The sequence below is a fragment of the Geotrypetes seraphini genome, chromosome 14 (assembly GCF_902459505.1).
Source record: "Geotrypetes seraphini chromosome 14, aGeoSer1.1, whole genome shotgun sequence".
NCBI lineage: Eukaryota > Metazoa > Chordata > Amphibia > Gymnophiona > Dermophiidae > Geotrypetes > Geotrypetes seraphini.
Genome location: NC_047097.1, coordinates 15,577,841 through 15,605,262, shown reverse-complemented (window position 1 = coordinate 15,605,262; position 27,422 = coordinate 15,577,841). Strand labels below are relative to the sequence as shown.

At 41.7% G+C, this 27,422-nt stretch overlaps 1 protein-coding gene across 1 annotated transcript in view; it reads right to left on the bottom strand.

Annotated features, from left to right (window-relative positions):
- WDR72 (WD repeat domain 72) overlaps nt 1-27,422 on the bottom strand; it is a 343,080-nt gene that overhangs the window by 189,441 nt on the left and 126,217 nt on the right. Inside the window, exons 4-5 of the mRNA XM_033920737.1 lie at nt 20,560-20,721; nt 2,727-2,833 (exon numbers count right to left, since the gene is read on the bottom strand). Coding sequence (XP_033776628.1) covers nt 2,727-2,833; nt 20,560-20,721 — 269 coding nt within the window. The remainder of the gene's footprint in view (nt 1-2,726; nt 2,834-20,559; nt 20,722-27,422) is intronic.

The window sequence follows — 27,422 nt, the reverse complement described above, 5'->3', positions numbered from 1 at the left end:
AAGCCAGAAACAAATATAGGGGTCCTTTTACTAAGGCATGCTAGCCATTATAACGCACACTAAATGTAATGTAATTTATTTCTTATATACCGCTAAACTCTGTTAGGATTCTAAGCGGTTTACAGAAAAAATAGACAATAGGGTGCATTAAAATTATAAGTAAAACAGGTACTTAGATATTCCCTTACTGTCCCGAAGGCTCACAATCTAACTAAAGTACCTAGAAAAATGACAATTAGTAGAGTAATGAAAAAATAAAATAGAGATAGATGAGAAAAAATAAGAAAATAAACATTCTAATAAGACTACAATGGTCTAAAGGACTTTCAAAGGTTGAAAAAGAGGGGAGATAGGAAATAGAAGCAGAAGGGAGAACCGTTGAAACTATAGAATTCTTGGGAAATTTAAATAATAAAGTTGGAAACAAAAACCAAGTGGCAAAACAATGAATGAGATTTAAAAATAAAATATCATAAACTAAAAAAGAAAGTGAAAAATAAAAACAGTCAAGACTATGTTCTAAAATCGCTAGCACGCCTTAATAAAAGGATCCCACAGAGCATTCATATCCAGAATTAGAGGTCTCTGCCTGAGAGTTCATTTGTACATTAACACAAGAATTGTATTCCATGCCGTCAGTGTCACAAAATTGTCAGTTTTCAGGAACAGTAATTAGCACACAATTTTACAGCACTCTAGGCTAATGATTTTCCTGTGAAATCGCATCCAGTGAAAGCCTTGTAGTACATTTTAAAACCTCTAGCTCCGTTACTGGACTTTGCATCTAAAGACAACCGGGTCAATATTCTCATCAAAAGACAACCGGGTCAATATTCAAAGCGATTTAGCAGACAAGCGAGGCTCCTACCCGGTTAAAAAGAAGTGGCTTAACTGGAAAGTGCTACTGAATATCTGTTCTGACTGCTTCAGTACCCTCCGATTAGTGCTAGAGCGGTCTGGGGGGTGGAATCAGGGTGGATCTGGAAATTATCTGGGCACCACAGATATCCCATGCTGGTACCTAGAGAGCTAACTGGGCAGCCTGGCCCATGCAAAAGGCAGTCCTAACTATAGACGGTTAGCTATGTAGGGACGGCGTTGGATATTGTCATGGGTTGAACGTGAATAAAGGGAAAAATAAATTGAGCAATAGTGAACATGTTCTTATTCATATTTTTACAAAAATAATCTTGTAAAACAAGGATAAGAACATAAGAAACGCCTTCACCGAATCAGACCTTTTTGGTCCATCCAGTCCGGTGACCCGCACACGCGGAGGCTAAGCCAGGTGTTCCCCGATAAAGACCTGTTTATCCGTATCCATCAATGTGATTTGCAAGAAGGTGTGCATCCAACTTGCCCTTGAAACCCAGAATGGTGGTCTCCGTCACAACCTCCTCCGGGAGAGCATTCCAAGCGTCCACCACTCGCTGCGTGAAACAGAACTTCCTGGTATTTGTCCTGAGCCTGTCGCCTCTCAACTTCAGTCCATGACCTCTTGTCTGATTCACATTTGACAACGTGAATAACGATGCTTCTCGCTCTATTTTGTCGAATCCTTTTATTATTTTATAAGTCTCTATCATATCCCCTCGCAGTCTTCTCTTCTCAAGGGTAAATAAGCCCAGTTTTCTGAGGCGTTCTTTGTAGCTCAAATTTTCCATACCTACTACTAGTTTCGTAGCTCGCCTCTGCACCCTCTCCAGCAGGGTCACATTCTTCTTTAGGTAGGGAGACCAGTGCTGGACACAGTACTCCAGGTGTGGTCTGACCATTGCTCTGTAAAGTGGCATTATGACGTCCGCCAATCTACTCGTGATTCCCTTCTTTATCATGCCCAACATCCTGTTTGCCTTCTTTGCTGCCAATGCGCACTGCGCCGACGGCTTCAGGGTCCTGTCAATCAGTATCCCCAGATCCCTTTCTTGTTCGCTCTTGCCCAATGTCTCACCTAACATTTTATATTCATGTTCCTTGTTTTTCCTTCCCAGGTGCATCACTTTGCATTTCTCTATATTAAACTTCATCTGCCACTTTTCCGCCCATTTCTCTAGCTGGTTCAAATCTCTTTGGAGTTCTTCAATGTCTAATAATGTCTATAGCTGGATACAGTCCTCTATTACATGCTGATTCCTCCTTCAAGAATAGTTTTTGACAAAAAAATTACATTGTCAATCCATAATTCCCAAATACATATTTTATATAACACACTATAAATGGTAAATATAGATTGAGACTAATTTTTACAGTTAAAAGAATACCACACTGCCTCGTAGACAATTCTGCCTCTCTCTCTTTCTCTCTCTCTCTCTTTCCTTATCTCTCTTTTTTCTTTTATTTCATCATCTCGGCTTCTCTACCCTTTCTATTTCTTTTCTTAGCAGTTTCAAATACTCTGAATTCTTCTTACTAATCTGTTATATGCAAATGAATGTAATTATGGTTTCTTTTGTTTATACATCATTATTTTTTATTCAATTTATATGTATTTGAACTACTTTTTGTATATCACCTATAATATTCAATAAAATTATTCAATTAAAAAAAAAAAAATTTTTTTTTAAAGTGTATAAACTGCTTTGATTGTACCACAAAAAGACAGTATATCAAATCCATAACTCTTTACAAAATCTTAAGAGATTAGATGCAATCTGTACTGCAGTAAACAATAAGGATGTTAAATTTTTTTCCCTTTCGCATGGTGTTTCAAAGTGAGGTATACATACCCATTTTCCGAACCACTAACCACAAAAGGCTGCTTTGCAAAGTCTCTTGCTTTTGCCAAGCATGTTACTGAAGAGGTATGACCAAAGAGAATTGCTCTAGATGAAATCTAGCAAAGAAATAAGCACGTTTTATTGAAAATTAGCAACTTGTAATCTTTATGTGCAAAGAGTTTAACTTTTTTTAAATTTATAAAGTCTTTATTCATTTTTAAAACTTTCAATAAGTGCAATATAAGATAAAAACATTTCATACTTTAAGAGTTTCACATTTGAAAGGAAGCAAAGACAGAGTAGGGAGAGGGGAGTATAGTGAAGAGCAAAGATTCAAACAAAAGAGAAAATTGACCAGTCCATAAGAGGAGGAGATAAGGTCTTCTTTAGATATAAAGGGTAGAAAGAAAAAACAAAGCAGGGATAAGTAAGATAAATGGAGAGGGTGATTTCATAAGAGGAAGCCGAAATAAGTTCTTTTGATTAGTCTTTACCAAAGAATAGTAAGGCGGGTATCTAAAGTGGGAAATTACATTCTGAAATGTGAAATAATTACAAACCAAATTATAGAGAAGACGACACTTGAATTATGAATGAAGCAATGGATGCAAAGCCATGAGCAATGAAGACCACATCCTCATGGCTGGAGCTTAAAAAGGGTGGGGGCAATTCTGGTAGGTGGGGGGCCACTCTTCCCTCAAACCTGAGGTAGAAGTCCTCCACTTACCGTCCTGCAAGTGGGTGGTGCTGTTTCACTATCACATTTTCAATAGTGAGGGCCAGGCAAGCTGTGCAGGGCTAAAGTGAATCTGTCTGTCCCGAGCAATTAAAAACACCCTATTGAAACACCAGCACAAACTGGCAGCAATGCAATGAGAGGTAGGGTTACCAGGTTTTGTTCAGATAAAACCCGGACATATGGCTCCGCCCCCCAGCCCCGCTCCATTCCACCCAAGCCACGCCCATTATGCCCCAGCCCTGCCCCCCAAACCTCTTCTCTTTCCTCCAGCTTGAGGCTGTCTGGAGGGCCTTCAAGCATGCGCAGATGTGATGCAATGATGTCACACACATGTGTGTGGCATCATCGCATCACACTCGTACTTGTTCGGAGGCCCTCCAGATGCGGCTCCAAGCTTTAAACCCCAGATGAGCTGCTGCTTTTCAAGAACCTATCCAGACACCCATACAGTCCTCTGACTAGGGTTACCAGGACATCTGCTAACCCTAGTTAGAGGACTCCTGCTCAGTTTAGAGGGAACAGTGGTGGAGGCAGGCATGAGGACCTGAGAAGGGCATTTTGGCTAGGGTTGCCAAATGTCTGGATGTACCCGGATGTGTCCTCTTTTTAAAGGACATGTTTGGGCATCCGGACGGCTTTTCAAAACCCAGCACTTTGTCTGGGTTTTGAAAAGCTTCTAGCTCAGGACCACGTTGGGAAGGCACCTGCGTATGTACAGATGCAATGCGGTGACATCACGTGCATGCACACATGCATGTGATGTCATCGCATCACAGATGCCCTCCTGATGCGGCTCCGAGCACGAGAACAGGTTGCAGGGGTGGAGCTGGAGGGCAAAGCTGGGATAGAACGGGGCGTGACTTGGGCAGAATAGAGCAGGGCTGGGTAGAACTGGACAGGGCTGGGGGATGGGCCATGGGCCCGGATTTTACAATAGTAAAATCTGGTAGCCCTAATTTTGGCCATCTTAATGGAAGAGAGGTTCAGGGCAGAATTCATTTTCGTTGTTAGTTGTAGGGGTGAGAGCATCAAAAGTAAGCGAATATTTTTCTGGAATAGTGGGGATATGAAAGGTGGATGTTCTGACATGAGAGAGTCAGTGGCATAGCCAACTGTGTCATTTTGGTTAGGACCAGAATTAAGATGGGTGGGCCTTCCAAAACTCCATCCCCTTTGTCCTGCATCTCTCTCTTTTCTCAACCTACAAAATTGGCATTTGTTCCTCATCCTCACCCTTGGCCAGGAACACCCCACCCCCTGAACCCCCACTCTGTTATCACGTTTACCAGCAGGCTCCGCACATTCTGACAGAGAGGGAAACAAAGTTATTTCAGTGAGGGCTGGTGCGGGCAGCAAATGTGCATCACTAGTGCCAGCAAAGGTGCTGAGGTAGAATGGGGGGGGGGGGGACAGGAGTTGCCTGGCCAGGGGGTGAAGTGGATCTTGGGGTAGTGGAAAGGGAGAGAAAGGAGTGAGGCAGCCACTGTTGAGGCCAGACAGAGTGGACCTGTGCCCACCCAGGCCCACCTATAGTTATGCCAAGGGAAAGAGTGGGAACAGATTGCAAATTGTTTTCCAGCAGGACTGAGGAGGGAGGGTGATCACGAGATCAAATCATCCGTCTAACACTGATAACCAGTGTTAGGCAGCTCAGTTTATGAGTTTCAGGTTTATGCTTATATATGTAAAGTAAGAAACCTGAATATAGAGAACATGGTGCACCTTTGTTAAGCTAAATATAGGCCCCTAACATAGGCTTCTAAATTCAGGCACTCAGCAGTATTTACATATCAGGCATAAAACAGGCTGTTTGGCATGTGTGCTACACAACCTAAGGGGCAAGCCTATAATCCAAGACCCCAGGGCTGGCCCAAACATTAGGCAAAACTAAGCAATCGCCTAGGGCAGCAGCTTCTGGAGGCACAAAAGATCCTGCCAAGATAAGAACAAAGGAATAGCTATACTGGGTCATTTGTAAGAATGATGTTATTTTGTTGTTTTTTGTAACTAGGTTTCTTTTTAGAAAGTTGTACATCACTTAGCAAATTTGAATAAGCGATTCATCAAATATCAATAAAAACTTGAAACTTGAAACTAAAGAGGGCCGCAAGGAAGGGGGTGTGAATGGAAGGGAGAAGGCCAGATGCAGGACTAGTGTATGAGGGGGGAGAAAGAGAGAGAGGAGGGAAAGGAAAGATGTCATACTGGGCAGGCCCGGACTGGAGGTAGGGTGGAAAGATGCTGGCTATGGGTGCAGGAACAAAGGAATAGAGGGGATAAGCTGAAAATTGAGACAAACAGTGACATAGAGAAGAGAAGGGGCAAGTAGGAAGTATAAGAATAGGGATACAGAGGGGAAAGGCTGAAAGAGGGGTAGATAGGAACACAGAGGGAGCCATACTGAAAGGGGGTAGATGGATTTACAGAGGGAGGCAATGCTGAAAGAGGCTAGATTGGCACACAGAGGGGGATAATACTGATAATGAAGGGTTGATGGGGCTACAGATGGGGCAATGCTGAAAAGGGAAAGGCGATAGGGACACAAGAGGGAACAATGCTGAAAGGGGGTAGTGCTGAAAAAGAGGAGGTGAAATAGAGACAGAAGCAATGCTGAAAAAAGTGGGGACGATAAGGACATTGAGAGGGCAGATGGTGAACAGGACACAAAGAACATTCTGGAAAAGAGGTGAGATAGGGAGATAGATCAGATGGGCACAGGGTAATGCTGGAAAAGAGGTGGAATGGTGAATCTGACAGACACAGAAGGGAAATGCTGGATCAAGGAGAGATGGGGGCTCAGGCTGGATAGAATGGGGAAAAATAGAGCCAAGCCATAAGGGCAGACATTGGAAAGAATGAGAGAGTGAAGAGAAGATGAGGAAAGTAGAAACCCAGAGACAACCAAGATAGATAAAAATTTAGGGTTTTTTGCTTATATGTTTATAATTTGAAAATGGAAATAATGTGATCTTTTTATTAGACTCATTTTAATACATTTTTGACTAGGTTTAAGAGACCCAAACCCCCTTCCTCAGTTCAGGAAATGATTTTGGTCTCTGAAAGCTAATAGAAAAATGTATTAGTCCAATAATATGGTATCTTATTTTCCATTTTTGGGTTTTTTTTCTATGTGGTGATTGGTATTTGTCAGTCTTTTCAAATTTGCATCTGCTGTCTTTATATTTTGCACAGTACTAGAGGACATGCATCACTGTTTATGTGCTGCTGCATTCTATGCAGAATCTGGCTTCTTAGGATACAGTTTCATTGTTGTCTACATATTCTACTTTTAGTTTGTGGTTACATATTCTGTACTGAGTGAGATTATATCTGTGTTCTGTGCGTGCAAAAAAAAGGCATGCTTTTCTGTTGGCATTGACTATGCAGAATTAACATAAGAACATAAGAACATAAGCAATGCCTCTCCTGGGTCAGACCTGAGGTCCATCATGCCCAGAAGTCCGCTCACGCGGCGGCCCAACAGGTCCAGGACCTGTGCTGTAATCCTCTATTTATACCCTTCTATCCCCTTTTCCAGCAGGAAATTGTCCAATCCTTTCTTAAACCCTAGTACTGTACTCTGCCCTATTACGCCCTCTGGAAGCGCATTCCAGTTGTCCATCACTCGTTGGGTAAAGAAGAACTTCCTAGCATTCGTTCTGAATATGTCCCCTTTCAACTTTTCCGAGTGCCCTCTTGTTCTTTTATTTTTAGAAAGTTTGAAGAATCTGTCCCTCTTTACTCTCTCTATGCCCCTCATGATCTTATAAGTCTCTATCATATCCCCTCTAAGTCTCCTCTTCTCCAGGGAAAAGAGACCCAGTTTCTCCAATCTCTCAGCGTATGAAAGGTTTTCCATCCCTTTTATCAGACGTGTTGCTCTCCTCTGAACCCTCTCGAGTAACGCCATATCCTTCTTAAGGTACGGCGACCAATATTGGACGCAGTATTCCAGATGCGGGCGCACCATCGCCCGATACAACGGCAGGATAACTTCTTTTGTCCTGGTTGTAATACCCTTCTTGATTATACCTAGCATTCTATTTGCTTTCTTAGCGGCCGCTGCGCACTGTGCCGTCGGCTTCATTGTCATGTCCACCATTACCCCCAAGTCCCTTTCTTGGGTACTCTCAGTCAATAACATCCCTCCCATCGTATAGTTGTACCTTGGGTTTCTGCTTCCCACATGCAATACTTTACATTTCTCAACGTTGAACTTCATCTGCCATCTCGCCGCCCATTCCCCCAGTTTGTTCAAGTCCCTTTGCAATTCTTCGCATTTCTCTTTAGTTCCAGCTCCACTAAATATTTTTGTATCGTCCGCAAATTTTATTATCTCACACTTCGTCCCTGTTTCTAGATCATTTATGAATATATTAAATAGCAGCGGCCCGAGCACCTGTACTAATCTGGCTTGTTCAGTTTTACAATGGGTATACTGATGTTCTAGTGCTCACTGCAAAGGTTAAGATGCTGCCTTTTCCTAGGTATGACTCGTGGATTATTACTAAAAATATTTTTTCATATAGAGGAGAGGGTTTTTAAAAATGATATGCTAGGTACGCCACTGATAAGATGGATTCGGAGGTTCAGACCCAATGCTGCAGCAGTCAGCGCCGATGGTTATCACAGATGCACAGCATGCACCAGAAGAGGTCAGTTCAGGTCACACTGGTCACCATATTTTCTGGTGCATGCTGTGCGGCAAGCAAAAAGAGCCTCCTTTCTCCTCCGATCTTTTGCACTACATGTAGCTGGTAGCCGCCAAGGCCTGAGGAAAGATTCAAGAAGCCAGCCAGGATCCAGGAGAGACTTATTACATGGACAGTGCAGGTGCACCAATGTTCTGCTGCCTAAGTTAGCCTAAAGTTGGGACAAAATAAAATAATGCTCTCTGTCCTAAGATTAGGGGCAACCAAACGGAGAATATATCAGGAAGTTCCTCCCAATTGCCTGTTCCCTGGGTAAGAGAAAAAGAAAAGGCTATGGATTGGCTGCCAGGTCCTCAAGAAATGAACTCCAATGGAATGGATACTATGGATTTATGATAAGTACAGGATTTTTTTGGTTGTTGGGTGGGGCGGGATTGACAATCTGTAACTTGTGCTCTACTATGGTCAGGAAAGAGAGATAGTTTCCCTGGCTAGGCTTTGCACTAAAGACCACAGAACCTGCTGTTTTGGTGTTTGGTTGGTGTTTTTAATTGCCCCTGATGTTTCGGATCTTTTACAGCTGGAAAACTATTTAATGTTGTTTCTACATGGTTATCAACTCAAGGGTTGGTCCACTCCACTCAGTATTTTATAAATTCACAATTGAAAGTCTGACATATCATGGGCGCAGCACAAGAAAGGACGGAGGCACCACGGAGGGCAAGTTGCATGGAATGCAATTCTAGCTTGCTACAACCCTGATTGAACACAGCAAGCAACTGCCGAGGGGCGGGGTGAGGGGCGGAGCAAGGGGTGGGGCCATTTGTCCTCTTTTTTTGTCTTCACAAATATGGTAACCCTAAGTATTACAGTATTTCTTTGATTTTCTTTGCTGGTTACTTGAGAGTTCTGGTTGCTTGAGTTCTGGTTATCAGAGAGTCTACAGAATATAAACACACACACTTGTGCCAGCTCGATGGCTGGTATCAGCACTGGTGCATAAGTGCAAATGTGGGCATGTATCCACTTATGCTCATATTCCATAAAGGAAAGTAGGCAATTTTCCTTTATATAATATGCACTAATCAGGTGCCATATGGGTGCCAAAATATAAGTGCACATTTATAAATTTACCCCTTTGAGAACAATTCTACCAATCAGTGGCATAGCAAAGGTAGGAGGCTCGCGGGGCAGTGGTGCCCCCTGCGTCCTCCTCTCCCCCACTGCTCCTTTTGTGCCCTTCTGTGCTTTCCCGCCTCCCACTCCACACTCGCGCTCTGCCTTTCCCCCATGCACCTCTGTTAATCTTTGCCAGCGCGAGGGGCTTCTCCAGCATGCTGCTCGCACCATAGTTGGGTTTCCCTCTAACGTCACTTCCTGACCCTGCAACCCAGAAGTGATTCAGAGGGGAACCAGGCCGGTGCGAGCAACAGGCTTGAGAAGTTGCTTCCGCTGGCAAAGATCTACAGAGGTATGGGGTGGGGGGGTGAAAGGTCACTTGGACACACAAAGTCAGAGGCGTGAAGAAAGTACAAGAGTTTTATTTACAGCATGTCGGACTCTTGTGCAGTGAGCAGCCTGCTTACAAGAGTGCCAGAAACAGGCAATGCACGGACTTTTATGCCCTTTTCACAAACTAATATATGCAAAATCTACAACTTCTCATTTGTTACTTCTATAACTTTTCTACAATTATTATTGGTCCTAAGCCAGCACTTACGATAGGTTCAAGGGTACAACTTATAGTCCTATAGGAAGCTAGTTCATTTACCTGCTTATCTAAGCCTTGCAGTTCTACCTGTTACATGTTTAGGAGGGCAGGGTACATCATGGCTCAAACTCTTATCTATTTAGCTTACAATGTGGTAAGGCAGGGACATACATTTCAAGCAGATGATGTCAGCAGATTGTACACTGTTTCTAGCTATGTAGGCCAGAGAAGTATTTCAAACAACAGTTAACCATTTCATGACCCTACAGGGGAGTGTGGTGTGGTATGGTGGGGCAGGGCAGAGAGGTGCCAGTACACCCATTGAGTTGGCAGCCGGGGCTGTCGGCCCCTCCCCATTACTACGCCACTGCTACTACTGAGTGCCTCCATTTAGATACTCTAGTGCCACATGGTAAAAGCCTATTTTATAACGGCATCTGGGCAGACCTGATTCCATTATAGAACAGTAGTGTAGCCCAATATTGGCATGCCTTACAGCAACGAGCACCAAAATCCATTATGGAAGCTGGGAGTGTAAATGGAAGCCCTGCCTATGCCCTATCCATGTGAATGCTTCTGTTGACATGCTTCCTTACAGAAGAGCACTTAGGTATTTTGCTGCTAGTTACTGTATGTGTTCATGTGTACACTGACCCAGAAAAGTGCTGGTATCCTATACACCAGTGGGCTCATTTTCGATGCAAGAAGATGTCCCCCCAAAAAACAGCATAAACTGGCACTTGGACGTTTTAATCACAAAACATCCAAGTGCCGATTTTCAAAACCAAGTTTTCAGATGGCTTGCAGGACATTCACCCTACAGGATGTCTAAATGGTAAGGGGGCTTGTTAGAGGCATATTTTGGAGGGGATTTGAGCAGTCTTAACACTTTAATGCCTTGCAGGGATATTCAAAGCTTTATAAAGATGTTCAGGACAGTATTTTAGACATTCAGTTAGACCTGCTTTCAAAGCGCCTAAGGGCCTAAAGTTTACCCAAACTGACTAGATGACCACTGGAGGGATGAAAGCATGGCCCTTACACATTCATCCAGTGGTCACTGACTCGCTCCCACCTCCCAAAGAAGTGAGAGAAACAGTACTTAACAGCCTCTATGGCTAATATGATTATACGTCCCATTGTCCCCATGCACAGCTTCAGGACACTGTCTCTGAAAACGGGACATTTCTGCATCCCGAAGCTGTGCATGGGAACAATGAGACAGGAGATCACATAGCCTGGGCTTTCTCCCTGCTTCCCCGCCTGCCGCCGCTGCAACTGCAGGAAGGGAAGGGCCAGGTGCCGGCCCAAAAACTTTCTTCCCGATGTCTATTCTGACTTCAGAGAGGAAGTTCCGGGCCAGCCAAGCAGTGATTGGCTGGCCGGACCTTCTCTCTGATGTCAGAATTGACGTCGGGGGAAGGCTTGTGGACCGGCGCCTGGACCTTTCCTGCAGTTGCAGTGGCGGCAGGCGGGAAGCAGCAGCAGGTGGTGGCAGACAGCGGTGGCGGACCAGGGTGTGTGTGTGTTGTAAGCAGAATAATCAGCGGTAGGCTAGGCTTCGACGCTGGAGGGAGGGAGGCAGACAGGCAGGCTGGTTTCAGCGTGGCAGGGAGGGAGGGAAACAGGCAGGCTGGCTTCAGGGGAGGGTGTGTAACAAAGGCTAGAAAACAGTGAGGGGAACATAGGAAGGAGGGAGGGAGGAAGGAAGGAGAAAGAGAGGCAGAGAAAGGGGGAGGGGTTGTAAGTAGAAGAAAGACTAGAGAGAGAAAGGCCTGAACCAAAGGGGAAAGACAGGAGGCAGATGCTGGACTATGGGAGGTGCAGACAGAGGGGGAGAGACCCTGAGGAAGAACAGAGAGATGGAAGATCATAACAGAGAAGGGACAGAGAGGGTGGAAAACTGACACTGGATCTGGGGAGGGTAAGCAGAGGGAAAAGAGAGAGAGAGACCTGTACCCAAAGGGGATGGGGCGGAATTGTGAAAGAAATGGATGCAAAAGAAAGAATGAAATATTGGATACACAGTCAGAAGGAAGTGCAACCAGAGACTCACCAGATAACAAAAGGTAGGAAAAATGATTTTATTTTCAATTTAGTGATTAAAATGTGTCAGTTTTGAGAATTTATATCTGCTGTCTATTTTTCTATAGTTACTGAGGTGACATTACATATTTTAAAGTCATCTGCCTTGACATTTTTGAAAAAAAAAGAATATACTGTAAATGATAATTAACATTTTCTCTGCATACAGTGTGCTTTGTGTTTTTTTTTAATTTTATGGTTATCATTATGAATTAAGATATTGTGTGTACATGAAAAATGAATGGAAAAAATTGGGGGCGGGGCTGAAAATTAATAGATGTCCCGTTTTCATGAAAAAAATAAATGGTCATGTTATCTATGGCAGCTGCAGATATTAGGAAGCATTCTTGGAAATCCAGCCTGCTGGAGTAGCCTGGTGGGCAGTGTAGTGAATCATAGAGAGGGGGATCCTTGCCCCTATCCCACGTTGCCCACTACATTTATGGTGGAATGTGTGAACCCAGCATGCTACTACTACTATCTATTCAATCATGTCTGACTCTTGGATACTCTGTAGGCCAGTCCTCGCCATGCTTACCTGTTTTCCATAGTTTTTTTCAATTGTTTGATGTTTGTTCCCCTGTCATTCTTGATGGTATCCAGCCAACGGGCCTTTGGTCTCCCCTATTTCCTTTTACCACTGACCATTCCGAGTACCACCTCCTTTTCTAGTGAATTCACCCTCATCACATGCCCAAAATAGGTGAGTTTCTGTCTAGTAATCTTGCCTTCCATATAAACTCTGGGTTTATATGTTCAAGAACATCTTTGTTGGTGATCCTAGCTATCCATGGGGATTTGTAGAAGTCTTCTCCAGCACCACAGCTTGAAGGTGTCAATTTTTCTTCTATCTGCTTTCGTATGTGTCCATGTCTTGCAGCCATATGTCACAATTGGTAACACAATGGCAGTGATCAATCTTTGTTTGAAGTGACAGACGTCCTTGCACTTCCATATTTGGTCCATGCTCACTATGGCTGCATGCCCCAGCATAACCCACCCAAACCTACTTTACTGCCATTAGGGCTATTGGGGTGGTAGACAGTTGGGTATATTAGGTTTTAAGGGAAATTTTGGAGGGCTCACCATACTCTATAAGGGGGTTGTGGTGACGTATACCTGGCGCCCTTTATGTGAAGTTCACAGAAGTTCCCCCTAAGGTGTCCCATTGCTCTGTTCGCATGTCTGTGTGGCCAGTCCATTAAAATTCTGGCCCCTCCCACATCCAAATGAGCTTGTGGATGTTTTGCAGTTGGATGTTCTGATTTTCAAAAATGACCAAAACAGATAGATGTTCCAAGGGCCAGAACGTCTAGACTTGTCATTTTCAAAAAAAATAAGTTGGATGTTTTTTGGATTCAAAAAAAAGATGTTTCCCTGCCCTGACTTTTGTACATCATGCAGGAGATGTCCAAAGTCAGACTTAGATGTCCTACTGAAAATGGCCTTCCACAGGTCTCCAACCCTTTTCATGTAAAGGGCCGCAGTGTGAATATAAGATAACTCTGAGGGCTACCAAAAAATTTCAGGCTTACACATATTACTAATTTTGAAAACTGCTTTGACCTGCTTGTTCAGACCGGGTATTAAACATTAAAAATTAATGCTAATATTAATTCAACAACACTTCAAGGATATAATTTTAAAAATTCACTTTATTTTGGATTGTCATCAGTAGAAAACTTCATAAAAGAGATACCTAAAAGATTGTTGACAGTTGCTACATCAAGTGGGCAACACTGAAATTTGAAGAGAATTTCAGCCAACTGGAGGACTTCAGGGGGCCTGGAGGATGCATGTTGGACACCACTGCTATACACTTACGGGCTCAAGTGATGTGTAACCGTGAGCACCCCTGTTATAGAATTACCCTTTACTACAAAGGCCCCAGAGACTTTATATTGGAGCTTCAAAATATTGCAAGCTAGATTCATTTATGAAACTGTAAAACTACTTTATTAATGCATTCTTCATACTGCATCTTCTAGAGATGTGTCAAAGGACTAATTTTGTTGCTTCTCTGGCATGATAGTTTTATCCCACTAATAAAATGAAGACAAGAAACGTGTCTTACCTTAAATCAAAAAATACTTGCCCTCAATCAGACCCTTTCCTTTTTTTAATGGATACATCATTAGAATTCTGGCTAGTAGACAAGCATGACACAAACATGACAGATTTCATAAATGGATTCATGTCCCACTGTCACTAGTCTTCACCCAGAGAAGAAGTAGATGCGATTATTTTGAAAGAGCACAAATTTAAAATCAATCTAATGAAGCTCCATGACCTAACCCATTCAACCAATACTTTGGTTGGACTGCATCAAGATTATTTGAGGTAAATTTACAATTATTATTATCTAATTTGATTTTTTTTTCTTGTAGTTTCTATGTGCTGCTAATAGATGAATGCGACAATTATTTTATATATGCAATTTTATTACTCTTCAAGCATACAGTTTTAGCAATTTTAAGGATCTTTGGAAAAGTGCAGTATTCTTCAACAGGGTCATCATCAATCCTTCTGTTTATGCATTTTTATAATTTAAAATTTAACTTTTTGCCACAGTGTCACAGGGGTGACACTGTGACAATATATATATATATATATATATATATATATATACAGTATATATTGTCACAGTGTCACCCCTGTGCTGGTAAAGGAAACCCTGCACTGGCCAAGAAAAGGGGATGGAGGCACAGACTGGACTGTAGAAGATGCAAAACCTGTCCCCAGAGTTAGGTCTAGAGCACTGCAGTATCAGTAGAATCCTTTACCCGCCAGTTATAAAACTGATAAGTTAGTTAAAGCCTGTTCTAATCTCCCTAAAAAGCTAAAAGGGAAAGAGCATGGACCACCGGTCCCAGAATGCCCCAAGGTGGGAGCAAAGAAAACCAGGTCTGGAGTGAGTAGGCTAACTAGCCCAAGTGCTTTCCATAAACAGCAGTCAATAAGGAAAAGGCAGAAATAAATATCCAGTCCCAGCATGCCTCAGGGTTGGAGCCAGGCAAACCAAAGCTGGAATGGGAAGCTCAATAAGCTCAGAACAACCCAGAGAGTTGATGACTTGAGCCAAGGGAGCTCAGGTGATTGGAATGCTAATCAGGCCAGGGAACTTAAAAGGGAGTTGTTAGTAAGAGGCAGGTAGCTTATCAGGAAAGCTCATCCTAGCTCCCAACTACAGACTGAATGTTTCTGAAGAAAGTCTACTCCAGAATAAGGCTAGAAAGCAGCAAGCAGTCACTTCACCAAAGGCTCAGGTACAATCCTTTAATTTTGATCCTGTTTCGTGTTATGAGGATGTTATAATGGAGCCTGAAGTTGGGGAAGCCCCAGAACCTTGCAGTATGGAATTTCTAGAGTGTGTGAGAGGGGTTGACCTAGAAAGCATAGAGGTTAGCTAAATGCTGCCATTGCTGGAACAAGAGCTTGCTGAAAATAGAAATACGTTTTGTTGGATTTCTCTGCTCCACCTACTCCAAACCTCACCTTACCACTTGGCCGAGGCACGTATGCTCCAGGTTAGGCCCCATTCCCGGTCACAATATATAAATATATTTTTTTCTTTTAAAAAGTTTTTTTAAAGCTGAATCACTTATCTTTCAAATTTTTATCATCAGCTTCAACCTCGTCGGCTAATAGATGAAAGCATATTTCTGGTCCTGTTATCTTTGAATTCATAGTATACATAACATAACTCTTTATTTTTATTTCGCAAAACCTTCCAGTTCTATGTGGATAACAAAGTAAGAAAAACTGCACAAACACAGGGCTCCTTTTACTAAACTGCAAAAGAGCTTCTTATCACGAGCAAGTGATGTAAATGCTCCAATGCTCATTCAATTCCTATGAGTGTCAGAGCATTTACCTCACTGGCCCGCAGTAAGCTCTTCTGCAGTGAGCTACAATAATAATCAATACAACAGAACATGATTGTTGCTGTTTTCTGGGTCTTGCCGCATCTGGGTAGGTAGACCTGATGTTTCAGCCATCATGTTATGGCTTCGCATACCCTGAAGAAAGCATGATGGCTGAAATGTCGGTTCTACCTACCCAGATGCAGTGAGATCCAAAAAACAGCAACAATCATGATGCCAGCCGAGAAAGCCTAAGAACATAACAAAACATATCAACCAGCCATCGTTGTTGTTGTTAGGTGCCATCCACTCGTGCTTGAGGCTTAGCGACTTGATGAATTGTGGATCTAAAAAGAAATCGGTTTTGCGTTAGTCTGGAAAGGTCCTCCAGCGTCATCCCCATAGTGGTTTTTAAGGAGTCCAGCCATCTGATTGCAGGTCGCCCTCTTCACCTGATTCCTTCGATCATTCCAAACATGATGTCCTTCTCCAGTGATCTCTCTCTCTTCTGATGGTGTGACCAAAATAAGCTTTGTAAAAGGAGGCCTACTTTGTAATGATCTTCATCATTTGGGCTTCGAGTGATTTAGCCGGTTTGATCTCTTCCAGAATCAATTTGTTAGTTCGTCTAGTGGTCCATGGCATGCCTAAAATCCTTCTCCAGCTCCAAAGCTCAAATGAATCGATCTTCTTTCTGTCTTGTTTCCGCAGTGTCCAGCTTTCGTATCTGTAACTGACCACTGAGAAAATGAGTGTGTGGACAAGTCTGATATTTGTTTGGAGTGTTATCTCCTTGCCTTTGAATACTTTGTTGAGAGCCTTCATTGAAGAGTGCCCAAATGCTATTCAGCGGATTATTTCCTCCTTGCTAGTTGCTTCTTTGTTTACAAAAGAGCCCAAGAGATTGAAATCCTTTACAACTTTTATTCTATTGCCTTCAAATTCAATCTTCATCATTTTCGTGTTCATGATCTTTATCTTCTTTATGCTCCGTTCTAATCCCATGTTATGACTTATCTCAGTAGATACAGCATGTCTTCTTTGCTTCTAGTAAAAAGTGTTGTATCATCTGCATAATGCAGGTTGTTTATATTTCGGCCTTCAACTTTGAAACCAACCCTCTCTTCTTCCAAATTTGCTTTTCTGAAGATAGCAGCCTGATAAAAAAAAGTCCTCTAATCAGTTGGCAGGATATGATCCTGATGAAGATTTGAGGTCAACCCATCAATTCAGGATTAGAGTCCTAACACTAGGGTAGCTGAGGACCAGATCAACTATTAGGCAGACTACAGTCGTTGCCTAGGGTGGCAGCTTTTTGAGAGCAGAAAAGGGTAGGTGCAACTAAAGCAAAATAGCAAGCCCTGAAAAAAACTCAAAAGAACCATTAGGCTGTAAGTATCTGTAAGAAATGTGGGCAATTTTGAAGTAGTTCATTTACCCAGGTAAATGTTTTTTTAGAAACTATTTTCATTAGACTTATATATACAAACCAAAGTTTAATACTGTATTTAAAATTGTGGGAGGAAATTCTATACATGGAACTCAAAAATGGGTGTCAGGAAGATCCATACTAACCCTCTTTTACTAAAACCAGAATTGAATGGGCGTCAGAGCATTTGGTGTGTGGCACTCGGCTGCACAGCTTTGTAAAAGGGGGCCTAAGATAAGATTGTTCAAAGGGCACCCACCCTTGATGGTAACAGTGCGGATCTCGCCCCAAACTTTGGTGCCACACTTGCTAAAACCTGGCATGCAACTTTTTTATTTATTTTATCAATTTCTAACCCACCTAGACCTAAGCAGTTTACAAAACTCCAAACATAATCATCATATAACCAGCATACAAATAAGTAAACCTATCTAAATCATCTTCAATCAAGTTCCTAGGTCAATCAAGAGAATGCCTCCACAAACAAAGTTCCTTAAATATTTTTACTATCGGAAAAAAAACCTCAGCTGTCCTGTTAGATTATTCCATAATAAAGCACCTCCAACTGATGGTTTCATATTAGCGTAATCTACATTTGCTAATCCATCTGTTGATAATCGTAACTTTCCCTCTGATCTTAATGATCTAGATGGCTGATAAAGCCTCATCAATTGTCTTAGATACCAAAGGATCTTATAATGAATGACTTTAAAAGTTAATACCAGAACTTTGAAAACAATATGAAATTTGACTAATGGCAGTTAGGTGAGTAAATGACCCTATTTAATAACATCACATTTAACTTCTGGTGGCACCCCTTCATCCACCCATGCCCCTCCCATGGCCATGCTCTTTTAAAATTGCACTCTATAAAATTTAGGTGTGAAAGAGAATAGGGAGCAAGGCAGATCCACAAGCAAACCCAAATGAGTGCCAATTACTGATTGTTAATGGCTCATGAGCTAAGAAGTTTGTATGCTAATCTGGGGTCCATGTCCAAGTTTGGCCAACCTATATAGAATCCAGGGGATGATACCCAATTATATGGTTTCTATAGTATTGTTAAGGAAAAGGGATGATCATGATTATTCAGTTTAATGATCACAATCTGAAGGGGTGGCTTAGGCCTGGAAGTTAACTCAGGGGGCACAAGGTTGCAGGTTTGCCAACAGTACTGAATAACTTTGCACTGGCCCTGGATCAACTAGCAACCTGAAAAATGTAAAGCAGGTAGGTAAAAAGTCTACAGATAGCAAGACCACATTTCTAGATAGCAGGGGTTGCCTGGGAGCAGTTTAAAGAAGTTTCTGGGAAACAGGAATTGTTTGCCCACTCCTTGGGATCTTACCAGGTACTTGTGACCTGGAATTTGGCCACTGGTGGAAACAGTATACCGAGTTTGATGAACCTTTCGGTCTGTTCCAGTATGGCAATTATTATGTTATGTGAACCAAGTATAGGATAATCAGGCCATTATGACATCAGTGATGAGGTTGGCTCTTAGGCAATGGTGGAATGAGGCATTATGACATCACAATATCAGCTCTGGAATGTTGCTACTCTTTGGGTTTCTGTCAGGTACATGTGACCTGGGTTGGCCACTGTTGGAAACAGGATACTGGGCTTGATGAACCTTTGCAGAGACTGGCAATAAAAAAACTCTAACACAGTTTGATAAGAAAGGGTGTGTGTGTGTTAGCAATTAGAACAGAAAAGGCCCTTAAAAATGCCATGTTCAATCTGGGCTCAGTGTGTAAGAAAATCCTGCATTAAGCCCAGCTTTTCCTACAGCTTAGTAAAATGATCCTTATGTTTGTATCTGAAGCAACGGAGGGTTAACTGAGTTTCCCAAGATCATAACGAGAGGTAGCATGATTTAAATCAAGCTTGTCTGCCTGGTGCTATGGCCAATAGGCTATTCTATTTAATTGCTGATTTCTCTATATTTTGCCAGTTACACTTGTAACTGGCATTTCTCCACATGTACCCATCATCTAATTTATGTTTTGTTTTTATATAATTTGTATTCCACATATCCTATATTTCTATGTGGATTACAAATTATTCAGGTACTCGAGCATTTTTCACTAACTGTCCCAGTTGCCTTCCACTCTATCTAATGTACCTGGGGTAATGGGGATTTGTTTGTTTGTTTTTTGTAATCCACTTTTATTTTTTTTTGTTTGGAGGATTTTTGTAATCTGCTTACTTATAAGTGGAAAATAAGTTTAAAAAAACAAAACATAATTTATATTACCTCCAGTTATTTGGAAGACATTATGAGAGGTTAAAGCCTCGTATAGAAGTTAATTCCTCTCATAAATTCACAGATCCCTAGGCGATATGTGAGGTCTATTTAAAGAGGCGGGCTAGGGTATTTGTTTTTTTGTTCCTACTCCCTGGAAAAGTCTCCCAAGAGACCTACAACTTCAAAAACTTTGTTCGCTTTACAGGAAAAAAGAAAAGCTGATGACTGTTCTGTAATATCTTTGGTTAGTTTTGCTATGCATGGTATTTTCGTACTCCTTCCCATTTTACAATATCAGTGTCTTCATGTTCAAGAAATTGTGTAATATTTACTATATAGAAAGGCCCAGATTCTATAACATTAGGCTCCTAGATCAATGTACTTAATCAGTCTAAGTGCCTAAGCTAATTATTTAAAAAGCTTAATTGGCGCCAACAATGAGCAATTAGCACCTCATAATTGGCTTTAATTGCAGTTAATTCAGGGGTGTCAAAGTCCCTTCTCGAGGGCCACAATCCAGTCGGGTTTTCAGGTTTTCCCTAATGAATATGCAGGAGATCTATTAGCATACAATGAAAGCAGTGCATGCAAATAGATCTCATGCATATTCATTGGGGAAATCCTAAAAACCCAACTGGATTGCGGCCCTCGAGGAGGGACTTAGATACCCCTGAGTTAATCGGACAGCAAGCGCCTAACTTGGTAGGCGCCTGCCACTTTTAGGTAGGTGCCTAGTCCAAGGCGCCTACCAGAAATTAGGTGTATTTGGGGTGGATTGTGGGCGTGTTTTGCATATAGGCACTTGTTTTGGACTAGGCGCTCTCATTCAGTCTAAGAAAACCCTGGCATAGATGGGGTACCTCTAAGGTTAAGGATGCCTACTGGCACCTAAGCCCACTTTAGCCTAACGTATGATGTACACGCACTTTGTGCCACACTCTTCAACGCCTATATTTTAGGTGCCATTTATAGAATTGGGGCCAAAGTGCATAGCGTAGTGTGCTTAAATCGAGACAAATATCATTGCAATGGTATTATGGGCTGGATGCCAATGCATGCAATAGATCGTGCTTAATTAGTTAAAGCTTCGACTATGCTATTAAATGCTGACTCACCTTTAATTCTACTGAAAGATTCCATAGACAAATCTGTCCCTCTAGACCTCCTGTGATAATGGTCTGCTGATCATCTGCGATCATCATGGCAGTGATGCTGTGGGAAGGGGCCTGTTCTGACCATATTGCGACGGCCTGAACCATGTTCTTAGTCTTCAGAACCTGAAAACAATAATTACATTTTGAATGATGGTTTTTACTTGTTTCATGGGTTTGACCTTCTGTTGAGGAACTGAGTCACCCATTCTTCATTAAGATTTTGGTGCATCACGTGATAGCTTTTATTATTGTCAGCAGCCACTGATATGTCACAGAGTTTTGAAGGCGCTCCATGGAAGATGCTTTCAATGGATCCAGCATTAGCCCATGAACTAATACTGTTTTAAAAACCTAGAACATGTTTTCAGTATATGCATTTTAGAAAAGCTAACTACTGATGTATTAGGATAATGAGATGCCTAGCACATCTATCAGGGGGATAGATTATAAAATATGTTAATCTACTAGCTTATATGAATCATTTAAACAGGGATATTTATACTTGCTAGAATTTTATATAGGACCCTATATGTCTTTATAAAACAGTGTCTTCCTAACTAAGAGACCCTGTTATAGTTTCAAGTTTTATTACCATTTGATGAATCGCCTATACAAACTTTCTAAGCGATGAACAGCATTATAAAAACAACAGTTTAGCGGACAGCTTTTTAAACAAAAGTAAAAAAACTGACATAATTATAACACTTAACAAATTTCATCTTAGGGATTAGGGACAGACATGATGTAAGAGGGTAGGAGGGGAAAAGTTCCAATTCTCTCAGGTATGAAAAAAACATTAAAAAGGAAAGAATGAGGGGAAGGGATACATATTGAATTCTAGAGTAAGTTAACGTGTCTCAGAATTTAATTGTTAAAAGCATCATTAAATAAAATTTTTAGAAGTTTTTTAAAAGAAATAAAATCTTTTTCTTTTCTAATATAGTGTGGCAATGAATTCCACAATTGTGGAGCTATAACAGAAAACATGTCATCTTTTCTTGTGCCCACAATTTTCAAGGAAGGGACGGTTAATAGGTCTAGTGATGACGACCGAAGAGAGCGGGGGGGGGGGAGGGGGGCATAATGAGGAATAATCATTCTTGTCATGAATTGTGGTTCATTGAAAGTTAGTATTTTGAATACTAGAAATAATATCTTAAAGGTAATACGGTGGCTAATAGGAAGCCAATGGGAGTTGATCAATAAAGGTGTAACATGGTCATATTTTTTCGCTTTGTGAATAAGTTTTATTGCAGTGTTTTGGATTATCTGAAGCCTTCTTTTTTCTTTTTGTGTTATATTGATTAAGAGAGAATTACAGTAATCGATTTTAGTTATAATCATAGAATGAATAAGTATGTTAACGGATTTAGGGTCTAGAAATGTAGAGATAGAACGTATCAAACGTAGTTTATAGAAGCAAGATTTAACTATTTGACTAATGTGGTTATGGAATGATAGGTTAACATCAACGATTACTCCTAAAATTTTTTACATAGGTACTGATTCTAAGGGAATATTATCAAGTAAAAATGAGTGTCTCGCAAACTTTGCGAGCCGCAGCTCAAGGGCACCCAGAAGTGCGTGCAAGTCACCTTGATGACATGTGCATGTGTGATGTCGTCATATTCACACCAATGCATGCGCAGAGGCCCTCTAGATGGGGCCTGAGCTGCCAGTGGTGGTGGTGGTGGTGGGGGGGGGGCGCTGAAAAAGGAGGAGGGGCGGAGAGGAGGAGAGGTGCTGGCAGTGGCTGACTGCCTACAGCACTGTATTGCAAACTGTGAGCCGCGGCACACTAGTGTTCCTCTTGAGATTTCAGGTGTGCCACGACACACTGGGGAGGAGGAGAGGCGCTGGCAGGTCCTGTAAGCAATCAACCGGCACCTATCCTTCTCTTCAGCCCTCTTCCTCGCTGGCACCCCCCACTGGTGGCTCAGGGCACGTCTGGAGGGCCTTCATGCGCTGATGTCAACGTCTGCACACTTCCAGATGCCTCAAGCCGCAGCCACTATGTTTAGTGTGCCACAGCTCGGCAAAGTTTGCAGGACACTGGCCTACAGGATGTGCCTCTTCACTATGAGAAACATGTCCTGTAGGCAGTCAACTGGCGCTGGTGCCCCTCCTCCCTGGCGTCGCGCAGCACACCTGAAATCTTGTGGGGCACACAGTTTGCGATATACTGCTCTAAATGGTTAAACACATGTACTAAGATCTTTCTGGTTCTGAACATACCTCATCCCCAACAGCATAGAAACCTGCTCACTGCAGACGTTTGTCATCAGTGCTGTGAGATGGGAGAGATCTTTGGAAACAAGGGCTGGGTATGACACAAGAAAGGAATATTCCACATGGTTGATTCCACATGGTTGGCCACTACATTCAGAATGGGCAAGAGTGCATTGCATACAACATATTCCAGGGACAGTCATGCTTCCAGTTATAGTAACCTAAAAAACATAATACACACATTCAAACACTTTATATTTTCCAAGTCGGACCATAAAAAGTCAGAGCCGCCTTATGCTTGGCAAAGAGTAAAGGGCTAGATTTTTTTGATCCGTCCAAATTTTTTCTTTTCAATTGTGCATAAATATATTAAATATATTTATTTATGAAAAACCTCATTTTTCTGTATCAGATCATATAGTTATAGTCAAGGTAAGAACCCAACATTAATTTATTTTTTGCCTCCAGGCAGTATTAAGGGAATATCTACCTGAATTATATCATTTGAGTACCACCAGCTGAATATCGACACTTAAGTGTAAAGTTATACATGCAAGTTTATAAAATTAAGGGTAATTTGTGTTATATATCGGAGGCTCCATTTTATACATTATGACTTATTTAATCATAATGGTGTTAGTGTTCAGTAACTGCAGTGGAACAATTTAATAAATCCAGCCCTAAATCTCTAATGTATAAGTAGATCTGAAATGTTTATCACTTGTCATTATTTATTTTCTAGGCATAATGATGTAGATGAAGGGGCTCATTTTCATAAAAGAAAAGCATCCCCAAAATGGTATAAAGTGGCACTTGGATGTCTTACTGGTCAAGATGCCCAAGGAGACATTTTCAAAACCGACTTTCTAGATGTCTTGCTAGACTTCTTGTCTGAAGTGCGTCCATAGTTCAAGGAGTCATGTTATGGGTGGGCTTAGGGCATGCTTAATTCTTGGATGTTTTGTGGCGATAAACATTTACCAAAATGCCCAGGATGCCATTTAGACGTTCAAAGCTAGACCTGTTGTAAAAGCAAATGAAGGCCAAAAAGGTACCCAAACTGAGCAGATGACCACTGAAGGGATTAAGGCATGACTCACCCACATACACTCCCCCAGTGGTCACCCTCCCACCCCCCAAAGATCTGCATACCTGCCTCTATAACAGCAGCACATGGTACGAGAAATCCTAGTAATAATAATAATTTCCAGAGATAGTAGAGCGGGAAGGTGTCTGGAGTAGCCTGGTGGGCAGTGTAGTGAACCATAGAGAAAGAAACCCAGGCCCATATTCCACTCTAACCACTATTTTATAAGAGACCCTATCCATAGCTAACATCTGTCCTGGCAGAGAACACCAAACGCTTTTCGGAAGAAACATCTTCTCCTCTACCTCTTCCCCCCCCCCCCCTTTTTTTATCTTGATGTATTATTACTCTTCCTTCCCTCCCTCCACTGTCTCTTGTTAAGTGCTTCTGTTTGATCACCCCTTAATTATTTTAAATTTTAACCGTTATTTTTATTATAATTAGTATCATAAATTGTTTAGGTATTCCTTGATAGAAGGTATAACCAGTGCTGAATAAACTTGGAAACTTCGAACGTATGAGTCCACCAAAATCCTACGGTGCTAACATATGACACCTGCAGCCATAAGATCTATTGGGGTGGTAGACAGATGGGTATAGTAGGTTTTGGGGGAGTTTTGAAGGGACTATATATTATAAGGGGGTTATGGTGAGATGTATACCTGGTAGCCTTTATGTGAAGTTCACAGCAGTACCCTTTAGGGTGTCTCACTGCTCTACTGACCTGTCTATGAGGCCCCTCCTAAATGCAAATGGCTTGTTTTAGATGTATTTCATCTGGACATCCTATTTTTTTAAAAATGGCCAAAAAAGATAGCTGTCTTAAGAACATAACAATTGCCGCTACTGGGTCAGACCAATGGTCCATCATGCCCAGCAGTCCGCTCACGCGGCTGCCCTCTGGTCAAAGACCAGCACCCTAACTGATACTAGCCCTACCAGTGCACGTTCTTGTTCAGCATGAACTTGTCTAACTTTGTCTTGAATCCCTGGAGGGTGTTTTCCCCTATGACAGACTCCGGAAGAGCGTTCCAGTTTTCTACCACTCTCTGGGTGAAGAACTGCCTTACGTTTGTACAGAATCTATCCCCTTTCAACTTTAGAGAGTGCCCTCTCGTTCTCCCTACCTTGGAGAGGATGAACAACCTGTCTTTATCTACTGTCTATCCCCTTCAGTACCTTGAATGTTTCGATCATGTCCCCTCTCAATCTCCTGTTAGTGATCTGTAACCTCTAGCAAGTCATTTAAAAAAAAAAAAAAGTTAGACGTCTTGCGGGTTTGAAAATGGCCATTTGTTCTGCCCCATGTTTGGACATTTTGCAGGAAAAGTCCAAAGCTGGACTTGGAGACATTTTATCGAAAATGCCTCTCAAAAACACAGGATCTTATTGCTATAAAATTACTAACATGTTTAGCTAAAACAGATGAATATCTTAATTAGGAGAATAGAGAAAGCGACATCACAGCAGCAATGGACAAGCTGGAAAAGCTAGAACGTTAGTATTCACAATGCAGACGATGACAACAGACAAATTAACAGCTTTTATAGACTCTCAATTTGATCAGCAGGCAGCTACAATTGATCCTCTTTTCAAATAACTTCACAGCCAACTGAATAGATTTGAGAGGTGAAAGAGGACAGAATCAATATACTGCAGGCTGAAGTATCAGAGACAGCAGAAAACAATGGATCTCCAACATGACATAGGGGTCCTTTTATTAAGGCGCGCTAACTGATTTAGCATGTACTAAAGATGAGCGTGTGCTAAATGCTAAGGCATCCATTATATTCTATGGGCACCTTAGAATTTAGCGTGCGCTAAATCGGTTAGCACACCTTAATAAAAGGACCCTATAGAAAACAAATATATGCAATGTACAGAAACCAAATAGATGTGATTCCTACATTTAAGATTGTCAGCTGAAAATTCACCAAAATTTACGACTGAAATTCATTTGTCATACAGGAATGTGTACAGGGCAAGGCTTTAGGTTAATTGCTGCTTTTTTTCTGAATGTCAGACTTTTTTGGGTTGTTTTTTTTTTGTTTAAATTTTTTTAATTTTTTTTTTTTTAAATTTATACAAGTTTCAAAAATGATAAACAAGTGAAATACGTAGAATAAAAAACCATGAGCAGAACATTCCAAAGCAAAATAAGAATTCAGGGACAGTTTTTCCAAGTTAAACCTAAAATAAACAAAGGATCCCTGTTCTATTAAAGGCCACTAATATGAGGGTGAGCCTTATTTAATAATAATAATAACTTTATTTTTGTATACCGCCATACCCAGGGAGTTCTAGGCGGTTCACATTTGTTAATCAAGTTACAAGTGGTTCATGACAATTGAATAGGGTTGCAAGCAACGAAGTAGTTGAGGTTGGGTAGAGAGGGAAGGAGTAGGTTGAGGAGGGGGGATAAGGGGAATGTAGGTTGGGTGAGTACAGAAGAGGGGGAGTTGTAGGTTTCGGTTCGTTGAGGGGACGATTAAGGGTCGTTTCCATTGAATAGATGAGTTTTAAGTAATTTTCTAAATCCGAGGTAGGTGGGGGCCTCGAGGACCTTTTGGGCTAGCCATGTGTTCAATGTGGCGGCCTGGAAGGCGAAGGTTTTGTCAAGGAATCTTTGGAGTGACATCGTTTTAGTGAGGGGAAGGTGAACAGATGGATTCTTTTAGTAAGGAATGCTATCGAGCTCACAGAATATAATGGGTGCGTTGGCATTTAGCACGCACTAATCTTTAGCCATATTGAAAGTACAGTACTGCCCAGATATAATACTAAATGACACCAAACTGGACAACTGACCCACTGGAAACAATAAAATCTTATCAGTAGGAGAAACAACTGGCGCTTTATAAGCCAAAAAGAACATATGGACCTGATATTCAGCACTATTTAACCATCCAGGAGTGACTCCAGGCTAATTAAATAACATTTGTCTGGCTAACGTCTAATATGAGTGAAGATAGCTGTCTATCTCCACTGAATATATTAGCACTTAAATTATATCACATGATAACCACAAATTTTAAGCGCCGACCAGCTATGCTTAGTGATCAAATCAGGCCGCTCTAAAAGCAGATCTATCTTTGGCCACTATAACCCCCCCCCCCTTTACTAAACCACTATAGCAGTTATTAGCGCAGGGAGCCGCGCTGAATGCTCCACTGCTCTTGACGCTCTTAGGAATCCTATGAGTGTTGGGAGCAGTGTGGAGCATTCTACATGATTCCCTGCACTAATAACTGATATAGCAGTTTAGTAAAAAGGGGTGGGGGGGGTGCCTTAGGCAGCCAGTGCTTAAAATTTACATAGACAGGTACGATAAGTTTGAGCGTACAAGGAATCCTTAACACCAGAGGCCCTTTGTTGAATGAAATCTTACCATCTACATGAAAAGATATAGGGGTCCTTTTTATCAAGCCGTGCTAGTGGGGTTAGCGCGTCGGACATTTCATCACGTGCGAACCTCTGCGGCCGGCTAAAAAAAAACTAACGCCTGCTC